This window comes from Drosophila mojavensis, unplaced genomic scaffold (genome assembly GCF_018153725.1).
Source record: "Drosophila mojavensis isolate 15081-1352.22 unplaced genomic scaffold, ASM1815372v1 contig_74, whole genome shotgun sequence".
Lineage (NCBI taxonomy): Eukaryota > Metazoa > Arthropoda > Insecta > Diptera > Drosophilidae > Drosophila > Drosophila mojavensis.
This window is the reverse complement of record NW_025318899.1, coordinates 22,526,665-22,537,693: the sequence shown is the minus strand read 5'-3', so window position 1 is coordinate 22,537,693 and position 11,029 is coordinate 22,526,665. Positions and strand designations below refer to the sequence as shown.

At 41.7% G+C, this 11,029-nt stretch overlaps 2 protein-coding genes across 2 annotated transcripts in view; one reads left to right on the top strand and one right to left on the bottom strand.

Annotated features, from left to right (window-relative positions):
• Position 1: 1 nt before the first annotated feature.
• On the bottom strand, positions 2–3,965 carry LOC6583350 (ATP-dependent DNA helicase Q5). Its single transcript, XM_002008984.4, has 5 exons — positions 3,730–3,965; positions 2,376–3,674; positions 1,870–2,315; positions 608–1,811; positions 2–546 (listed from the first exon to the last, which is right to left on the bottom strand). Exons 1-5 carry the CDS (start codon positions 3,830–3,832, stop codon positions 440–442), a joined length of 3,159 nt encoding a protein of 1,052 aa, XP_002009020.1. The 5' UTR covers positions 3,833–3,965; the 3' UTR covers positions 2–439.
• A 733-nt stretch (positions 3,966–4,698) lies between these two features.
• Positions 4,699–11,029, top strand: part of LOC6583349 (glypican-4) — a 45,130-nt gene continuing 38,799 nt past the window's right edge. Inside the window, exon 1 of the mRNA XM_002008983.4 lies at positions 4,699–5,667. Coding sequence (XP_002009019.1) covers positions 5,313–5,667 — 355 coding nt within the window. The 5' untranslated portion in view covers positions 4,699–5,312. The remainder of the gene's footprint in view (positions 5,668–11,029) is intronic.

Sequence of the window (11,029 nt, the reverse complement as noted above, 5' to 3'; positions counted from 1 at the left end):
GTTGATTATTTAAATATATATTTTTCATGTGGCGTAAAAGTTTTGCATTTAAATAACACGTTTTAGGGGTTAGCTGGTTACTACTTATATAACGCAAATTATTGTTAAGGTCTAATTGAACAATTATTAAAAAAAAGTCAAATTTACATTTCTGTTTTAGGTATTTAAACAAGGACATTTTAATTGAATCTGCTGTATTTACTGTAGGATCTTATAACCGATCATATTAATCCAAACTTGGCTTCCAAGCGATATCCGTATCTTTTGCAACTTTAATTTTGTAAGCAGTTTTTCGTAAAGGTTTAAAGTGATTATCAATATTTACAGTAGGTTCAACGACAAACAACAAAAAACAGTTATGACAACTGTTAACATATTAATAACATTTCGAGCAGATGTCAGACATTGGCAAAAAGCAATGTGAGAATTAAATTTTTTCTCATTTTATAGAAATTGTAAAGTATTTCTCAATGTCTTGGTCATTCTCGATCATTTTGAGGCTGTGAAACGTTTCCTTGATGTAGCACTTGCACACATCGCCGTTGCCTAAAAGCACAGAGATGAAAATTAGAAACTGAACCACAATTTCTTTGATTGTATAGCTTACCCAGGCTGCCGTCGCATATGCGTTGCGTGATGAGCTTTGCCAGAGCCTTGAACAGCTCCCGGGTGGCTATTTTACGCTTGTAGTAGGGATTGAGCCACTGCACCACAGACTTGCTAACATCGTTCTTCTGCTGATTGATTTGAGGTTTCTTCTTCAGCTGAGAGCTGGACTTGACCTTTTGTGCCTCATCTCTTGGCATCTCCTGTGGCACTGGCGACTTATTTGCCCTCGACTTCGCTAAATGTGGCTCTTCCTCGATGTTTGGTTGCTTCTTTCTCAACTCGCTCGCCTCATCTAACTGTGGCTCTTCCTTAACGTTCACTTTCTTCTGCTTTTGCTCTAGCATTTGTCTCGCAGTCTGAAAGCCCCCGTTAAGTGTTAAAGATTCATTTTTCAGTTCTGGTTGCTTCTTTTCTAGCCGCTGCTCCGACTTTTTATCTGCTAGCATCTGGCGAGCAGTTATGAATTTTACTGAATCTGTGCTCGCTTCTGTTTCCGTCTCCTTCTCGATTTCGTTCCTTTCGTCTTCACTTTCCGACTTGCCAAAAATCAGTTTGAAGTTGTCTTTGGGCTTTACTTCCTTCTTTTTTGTTTCTGCCTCTAGACGCGAGACACGCGCTTTGCGATGCGTATCGTAGCTACCATCGCCATTTGCCATAAGTCTGTATTTTCTGTCTCCGAACTCAAGTTCCAACTGCTCCTCACTCGTAGGACTCTCACCCTCAGTCTGATCGTGTTCCTGCTTTACTTTCGCCTCAAGAACTGGCGATTCTATCTCTGATTTAATTTCATTATCTTCCACTTCCTTCGTGGTTTCTGTTGCATTATCGTTCTCTTCTACATCCTTCATTGGCCCATCTTCTTCAGCTTCCTCTTCTGGCTCGGTCTTAACAGTGACAGGATGCTCTTCTGGACTCTCTGTTATTTCTTCTTCCTTCACCTCCTGCTTGACTTTGGTAAAGAAACTGGCAATTGATGTCTGCTTGCTTTGATCCTCTTTGAAGTCTTTGCGTTCACGCAACGCCTTTGGTGGCTCCTTCATAGACTGTGGCTTCTGCTCCTCCAGCTCCTTAAGCTTCCTTTCGAAATAGGCCACACTTCCACCTGTCCAGACGCCCTTGGCGCTTGTCTCCGGTCGCGGCACATAGTCCCGAATGAGCGGCATCAGCGTCGTCTTGGCAGTTAGTTGTTTAATGCTGGCCAGCTAAGAAATGGGAATGGTTATAGAGCGAAACTGAACTTTCTTTGGCTGGACTTCTCACCTGTTTGGCTAGGGCATGCCGATACATGTTAACCACGCGCTGCTGCCGAAATACCTCGTATTCCAGTTCCACTGCCATGGCCTCGTAGTCATTGTGCCTCAGCGCGCTTCTTGGCTGCTGATCCGATTCCTTTTCGCACTTCTTGACATTCGCCTTCAGCGCTTCGATGATGGCGTCCAGGTATTTCTCTCGACTCGTATGCTGCAGTCCACTGATCTTAGTCTCCGTCGATTGTGCCTGCTTCACGCGTGCTATTTGCGTGCTTGTCTCTTGCTCCAGCTGGCGGGCTGCACCCAATTGCTTGCGCAGCTTGAACTGTTCGCGAATAAAATTTTCGGTTTCCTTTTTGGCCCGCTTCGCCTGAGCTGCGTGACTGTGCTCCGACTCCTGGTCCGAATCATTGCTGGCATAATCTTGGGCTGCTCTTTTGGTGCCCGCACGACCACCTAACATGCAAAGGTTTTTTAAATTGCTTCAAATTCAATCCAGCCTGGTTTGAGACTTACCCTCGTACAGATCGGCGCAATCCTGCAGTGAAATGTCCGACTTGAAGGTGGCGTCCATGCAGAGTTTTTGAAACGTCTCGAGCGCCTTCGTTGCCTGCTTGGGTCGCTTGCACACATCACACTGAGCATTGCAGTCAGGCGCAGGATCACCAAAATAGTCGGCAAAGAGTTTGTGCCGGCAGCGCGTCTGCTCGCAGAAGTCCACAATTCGCTCGAATTGCCGCAGAGCGCGCTCCGTGAGCATCTCACGATCCCCACGACCACGAGCGCGTTGCGCATCGTTCTGCAGGAGGAAACGTATGGAGCGCACGTCTTCGCGGCCATAGTAAAGACGGCAATAGGACTGAAGACCGTCGCGTCCTGCGCGACCTGATTCCTGATAGTAGGCGGCCACATTTTGAGGCACATCCCAGTGGATAACGAAGCGCACGCTGGGCTTGTCAACGCCCATGCCAAAGCTGTTGGTTGCGCAGATGATGGGCTGATCCCCACGCATCCAAGCCTCCTGCACCTCTGTGCGCTCCGCTGTCTTCAGTCCGGCATGATAGGCCACTGCACCGACTCCCTGCTTCGAAACGCCAACCGCGACGCGCTCCACCTGGTCTCGAGTGCGACAGTAGATGATGCCGCAACCGCGCTTTGCTTTCGGCGTAGCCTTGAACTCAGATTCATCGCCCAAACAATGCTGCGCAAATGTGGCCAAATGATGAAAGTCATCCTCAATGGAGTTCTTGTACACAATATCATAGTAGAGATTCGATCGGAAGCTGGGAGTACTGAATTGTGCCACGGGCTGACGCAGGCGCAGCTGCTTGTAAATATCCTCGCGCACCTCCTTCGAGGCCGTCGCTGTCAGAGCCAGCCAAACAACGTCAGGATACTTGGCACGGAGGTCGCCCAGCTTTAGGTAGTCGGGTCGAAAGTCGTGACCCCACTGGGAGACGCAGTGCGCCTCATCCACTGCGAAATAAGCGAGCTTCTTGTGCTTGTGCAGTGAATGGAGTAGATCCTGAAAGAACTTCGTGGCCGCTTGCTCTGGCGTTATATACAGAAATTTGATATTCGTCTTGATGGCACGCAGATCCATGATGACGCGTTCGCGCTCTTTGGTGCTCATCTTGGAGTTGAGCGAGTCTGCCTGCACCTTCAGTTTGGCCAGGTGATCGATCTGATCTTTGATCAACGCCAGCAGAGGCGAGAAAACGATTGTCAGCTGATTCTCGCACATCAAGCCGGGCAGCTGGAAGCACAGTGACTTGCCCGAGCCCGTGGGCATCGACACATAAACATCCTGTTTCTCTGCAAGACCAGATGTACATTTAATTCGGCAGGGTTCGAATTCTCTTCAGCTTACTTTTCACAGCGCATGTGATGGCTCGTTGCTGCAGCTCTGACTTGAAGCCTTTGTGGCCAAAGAACTTCTCCAGTGCCTCGTTTATTGCGCTTTTATCCGTCATAATAATACTGCCACTTGACTTTGGTTCGGAAAACTTAACGACAGCTCCACATTATAAATAAACTCAGTCCCGAAAGTGTTGCGTATTTTCCAAACGTGAATGCCGCCAAAACAGCTGTGTTAGCGATGGGAGAAACGACGCTAGGAATCGTAACAGACGATATTCTAATAGTTACATCGTGTTACTGTAACAGAATTGTGATAGCCCAAAGATGTTTAGTTATAGAACTTCGAAAAACGTATGGTCAAGTATATTGAAAATTATATTTAATATTTTTTATATAACTATTTAAAATATTCAATTATTGCATGAATAACAAAAATAAAATAATTCGATAGTTGACAGTCTTGTTGAGCAATTCAAATTAACCGCCAACAACAGCTGACAGGGCTGTCTCAAGAAAAGCTATTTAATATGTTTTTAAAACCAGGACTTATAAAAATTGTGAAAGAGTTCTGGCATATTTTTATTATTAAAGCTAACTCTATTTCTTTTAAGTTAGTTAGTTATATTTGTTTTATTATTAAATTAGCTATTGTGAATATTGTAATTAAGTATGTTGCAGGTAACTCGTAAGTTGTGTTTGAACGTAGCATTAGATGTCATTTAATTATATAAACAATTGGCTTTTTATAAAAATTCATTTCATTTAGATTTTAGTCATTTAAAAAAATTATAGTTTCAAATGAATTATTTAAGTTTGTGACGTCATGCAACGGGCAACATGTGTTTCAACTTGTGGCATTGAATTCGTAAAAGTGGAAGACACTGTTAAAAGTGGTGTTCACATTAACATTTCGTGGAAATAACAGTTTGGTAACGTTAACGTTAACATTATGTTAGCGTTGTGACTCTCTTTAAGTTTCAGTCAAATTTCCGCGCTCGATCCGCACGAACGTATTTTATTAGTGTTGCGCTTCGCATCGGTTTCGTTGTGTGCGTGCTGTGCGTCCGCGTCCGCGTATGCGAGTGAGAGTGTGTGCGTGTGTTTTGTGCGTGTTACATTAATTGTTGTTGATACATTCATACACTTTGTTAACAAAACCAAAGAGCACATTACCTGCTGCACCTGCACATCATAAAATGCACAGTAAGAAACAGCAGCAGCAGCAGCAACAGCCTCAGCAACAAAAACAACCGCAGGCGACTGCAATGCCGGCATAAACAACGTAATGCATTACGTTGTCCGTGTGCCGTTTATCTTTGTAAATTAGTGCGTGTGTCGCTCTCACTCTCTCTCCCTCTTCCCCTGTCCGTCTCTCACTGTCGCTCACGTTGTGGCCAAATTTATTTACGGTACCACGCAAAGCAAAGTGCAATAAAATCAACAACACCAACAGCAAAAGCCGGCTCCGTCATAAAGTCCATCGATTGTGCGTCGTGTGATAAACGTGTGCGTGTGATTGATTGTGAGAAAGCCTTAGCAACACATAAACAACAAAACAAGAGCAACAGCAACAGCAACACCAACAGCAACAAAATGTTTTCAGCGAAGCGTTGTCAACGACAACAACTGGCAAATCTGCAAGATCTGCGCTGCAGTTCCAGTAGAACAGCAAGAAATACCGTCTACCTTGTGATATTCCATAGTCTGCTCCTGTTGCTAGTAACAGCAGCAGAGGGCCAGCTCCAAGAGGGCAGCTCCTTAGCTGGCGCTCAAATAGCCGCATTGGCGGCGCCTGGACCCATTCCTGGTCCGGGTGGTTCCTCCTCCACCGGCGCGGGCGGTGGCTCCTCGATCATCGATCAGTTCAGCCCCAACTGCACCGCCGTTTCGCACATTTTCCAGGGGCGAGGCATCGATGCCAATGAAATACCACAAAAACCCAGCAATGGTAAGTGCTCTAATATAATGAATAGACAAATATTTAAGCAAAGGGTTTTTATTATTTTCAAATCAAGAAATCAGTTCAAATAATTGAAAAATGAGTAACAAAAAGGCAGAGTCTAACATAAATTGTTTAAATCAAGTGAAACTTTTGCTTAAATTTTATTAGAAAAATATAGACACTGATATTCTTAACTCCTTGATTACATAAATTATAAATCCTAAACCTACAGAATGTAAAAAACGTTAAAATGATTTTAGTCAAGTGTATCTGTCTATGTGATACTCATTTATTAATTTAATCAAATTAATTTAGTTTTTTATTAATTTTAGATTGAACATATTTATGAAATTAATATATTCAAAAGTTCTCAAATGTTTCAATCCAAAAATTGTTAAAAATAAATTGATTTTTTTTACTTACAATGTAAACATTAATAACATCAAATAAGAGTATAGATTGATTACTGAACCTTCTCTACTTAAATATTACTTAATTGGTATATATATGTATATCATCGGTCATTTTAATGATTAAGTTTGATGGGAGAATATATAAAATGTTGTGGTGGGAGACAGTATAAACGCCTGAAAAACTTAACTCAAATTGCAAATATCGACAGTTAACTAAAACTCAGTGGCCCCAGCTGGTCTAGAATCTTATTGCTGGAACGACATCAATTTGCTTATCAATTGGCCTTATCATGAGCCATGCCCACAGCCTCTTAACTAACCTACTTACAGACTACCTGGGAGGACAAGCTGTAAAAGTTTTGTTCTTGTTGTTGTCGATGTTAGAGAATCGAGTCGAGTCGAGTCGAGTTGAGGCAAGGTCTTAGCTTTATCTAAACGCTGGCGCTTATCAGCAGAATGCAGAAGAAGAGAATCAATAAAATTTATGACTCACGCAACAAAAGAGGCTGCAACACCAGCCTCTGGCTAACTTATCTAACCAAGAGCAGCGAGAGAGAGAGAGATAGAGATAGAGGGCAAACAAAGAAAGGTTCACAAATGCCGACAGACTGAAAAAAAATTCTGGAGTGGACTGAACTGGATTGGAGTGCATAATTTAAACGATTTCAATGACACCTTGATTAATATCAATGCAGCGATCGCAGGGTTTGTCTTTACCTGTTCGCTAACTCTCTCGCCCTGTCTCTCCTCTACGCTCGCTCTCTCTCTCTTTCTGGCTCTCTTTGTTCAATTCCTTGAAATTATGAACGAAACGCAGCGCAACGCAACGTGTTGCATTTGACCAAAAGATAACGAAACATTGAGAACGGCGATGAGGAAAGAAACAAAACACACAAACAAAAGTAAAAAAAGTAAAAATACAAAAAAAAAAAAAAAAAAAAAAAACCAATCAAGCAACGTTGAAAACCAAAAATAAACAACGCAACACGGCGACAGGTAAAGAGCAGCGTGGAACGGGCAAAAGGGTGGGCAAGCAAAAGGCAGAGGCTGCAACAGTTTACCTGAAAACAAATCAAATAAACGTAAAAACCAAAACGAAGACAGTGAGAACGAAGACAGAAAGGGCGAGAGAATGTGAGGGAGATGGAGATAGAGCGCGCGTTGGGCTGGTCAAGTTATTGCAATTAAGCGTGATTAATTCAGGCTTTATACAAATTAACTAAAATCTACAGAAGAAGCTTGCGTCCATAGCTTGGCCTAGGCCCAATCGACAACAACAACAACAGTGAACGGAACGAGAACAACTGTTGTTGGTCAGTATGTAAAAGCGGCGTGACAACATTTTTCAGTCGCTCTGCTCCGAAACAGATTTCTTTGATTTTTTGTTGTTTTTTTCTCTGTTTGCTTCTTTTTGTTGTTGCGCCAAAGGAATTTCTTGGGAGACTTTTCGTAGCGGCTGCCGCTGGTGCGGACTGGTCTTGAAACTGGTACCCTTTTTTCTTCACTGAGGACTGTGAGAGAGCGAGAGGGCGACAGGGGGAGGGGGAGCAGTGCGCACTGAGCAGTCGACGCATGCGCCAAACTCGCCGCTGACTGGACAGTGGAAGCATCCAAGCGACGACGGTCTCGCTCTGTCCGTCGTCCGTCCGTGCCTTCCGTTCCCTTCCCTTTCATTCCTTAGCCGTTTCCCATCGACTGTTTGTAGACTTATTTAGAGTTTGGATATTTTTTTTTATCGCTCTGTTCGTTTTCAAGTTAATTTGCGTGGAATTTTATTTCCTTCTCTGTGTGTGTGTTGGTCGCTCTTTAGCTCTGCTGCTCTGCGTCGGCGGAGGCCGGCCATTGCAGGCAGGCATGAATCATGTGGCCATTGGCCAGAGCAAGACAAAGGGCAGACGGGAAGGTGTCTGCTATTGAGATTGTTGCCAAGTTATTAAATTACACCTTTGGCAATAGAGCGCGTTGCATAGCTCGAATAACTGAGGAAGCAGCAAAAGCAAGGGAAGCGATAAGCTGAAACTTAGTCGGAGTCTCGGCCTAATTTAAGGCAACACTTCACAATTCCATTCCCATTCCCAGTCCCATTCCCGGGTCACATGTCGCGCATTCCCTTTCGTCTGCCAGCATCAGTGACCATTAAACATTGAACATTGAACATTCAACAGCTGCACAACACCTCACTCTTTCTCTCTCTCTCTCTCTCTCTTTTCTCTCTCTCTCGTGCCAACAACAACAACAGCAACAGCTGAAAGTACAACAACTGCCACTTAAACGCTTCATTAAAGTTGCACTTCCTGTGCGCCATGCAACGGCCATTGGAACGTTTCCCCAAAAGACAACATCAACAAAAACAAAAAGCAAGACGTACAACAACAACAAAAGCTTTTGTGCAACCGCCTGCAATCTGGCTGCTGCTGCTGCTGCTGCCTTCTCACCTGCCGCAGCGCTTCGTGGCACTTAGTTCAAATTGTTTGCACAATTTAAGCAGTTCACAAAACATTAAATCGTTAAAAGTAATTTCAAAGACAGAAAGGGAGAAAGAGAGTGGGAGAGAGAGAGAGAGACGTTGTAGACAACGGCAGCCAACCAAATATCTTTACTCACATACGTTCAACATTCTCACAGTCGGAGATACAAAATCAAACATGGGCTGAGTGCAACATCTTCCCTTGCTCTTGCCACTGCCGCCGCCTCTGGACATTGCTGCTCTGTCGTCGCCGCTGCAGCTACCTTTGGCCAAAGGAAATTTACAGCGCCGCTGCTCCACTTAGGCTGCAACTGCGTCCGTCCTTCTCCCCGGCGTCTTAGTCGTCGTCGTCGTCGTGGTTACCAGGGCCAAGCACACGACTATTAATCATTTTTCAGCGACCAAAACTAAATGGCCCTCTCATTCACTGCCACAAGCCCCTGTTTGTCTCTTCCTCTCCTTTTCTTTATACTTCTACCTTACTCTCTTTCTCTCTCTATCTTTATAGCAATGCATCTCGCTCTTTTGGGGCCCTTTTGCATTGTATTTGCGGCTGCTAACCGCATTCCACAGTTGTGTACCACAGCGAACTGGCCATACAGCCAGCCGGCCTATGAGGCACTATATCATCATTATGCGAAATAATTCCTAAAGATGTTGCATTGTTGACCATTGTAAGACTCGGTGTTATATTTCAGCAAACATTTTGAGTAGGAGCAATGCAATGTGTCGATTGTTTGATATAATAAATATTATGGAAAGATATCTCACAAGAATGTGATTTCATTATTTCATTAGAAAAAGGAATAGATGGTTTAACTGAAAGGTTTAATAGAAATAATTCAGCAAGGATTTTAGCAAAGATAAGATGTATAATAATAATCTACTAAAGTATGGGGAAGTAAGTAAATAAGTAATCAAGTAAAGGTCTTCTGTAAATAATTCAGTTTGGATTTTAGCAAAGATTAGATGTATAATAATAATTAACTAAAGTATTGTGAAGTATATAAATAATCAGCTATCTGAAGTATTTTATTATTTATGTATTATATTATAGTATGTATATTAAATTATATGTATATATATAGTATAGGTGTACAAAAAGGTATTTTCACTTTGATTGGATTTTATCAGGGATTGGTTAGCTGTTTAATAAAATTGTATAATAAAATTGCTTTCTAACCTGATTATTGAGTTGCGTTCTCAACTAGTTCTTAACTTAAGTGTAGGTATTAAGATTAAGATTTATTAATTATGGTCATAAATCGATCTTTAAATACAGTAACGGTATACAAGAACATTTTTATTAATCAACAATTTGGCTTAGTATTCTTTTGTATATTAATTATAGTTTTTAAGTGTGTTTATATTGAGATAGTATCTGTAGAGGAAATACTTAAATGAGTTCTATGGAAAGATTATTTTAATTGAATTTCTTTCAAAGCTTAGTCGCACTAAGAGTAGTAGCATAATGCCATTTGTTTAATTAACGTTCCATTCGTAAGAATTGTTTTTGTTAAATAAAGAAATAATGATTTATTGTTTTACATCAGAATATAGGAGTGTTTTCAGAGCTATTTTTAACAGATTTCATATTAGTCTTTTGAGCTGTGGCAATATTATATTAAATATATTTTAAAGTTTAATTTTAGTATAGTATGCTTATATGATATAATTTAACATTTTATTTATTTAATATAATAAATACTATAATACTATGTACTATATACCATAATAAATTATTTGACTAATATTATAAAAACATATGTTGAATTATCTTTATTATATTATATAATTTTATTAATTCAGATTTGTATTATATGTTGTTAGTTTATATATTATTATTTAAAAGTCCTAGCAGTTAAAGGTAGTTACTGCTCTGCAATTCAAATATAATATCATTCCAAAATGTAATAACAACTGATCCTATGAGGCCCTATCGAGAAGGCGTGCTCGACCTGGCTATTATGTAAATGCAAAGCCCATATTTAGTAGTTCGTATGCATTATTATCTGTAGTCGGCATATAACTTTGTTGCTGTTTGTAGTTAGTTGGTTGTTGTTGCTGTCGCTTGTTTGTTTGCACGACTTAATGCTTCATTTGGCAAAGGAGAGAGGCTAAAGAGCCACTGAGGTGCTGGGCCCTGAGTTGCTTAACTGCTCTCAAGTACAGCTAACAAGGGCCGCATGGAGCTGATAATGATGGGAGTGCGGCGTGTAGGTAGAGGTCTATGGAGGCTAGTCTTGGTCAAGTTAACTACTTAATTATCTGTGAGCTTCCACTCGCTGCTCAAATGGAGCGCCTCGACTTGAGTTTGCCTATGGGGCGCCCCTTTCCATTTACTGATTATTAATAAACATGTAAAATGTAATTGTTGTTTGGAGCTGCCGTATTGGGGCGTGGCTAATTGCCATGTTGTAGATGCTGGACCACATTATGAAATTGCCCAAAAACGATGAAGGCGACTACATAATCGTCCAATGAAGCT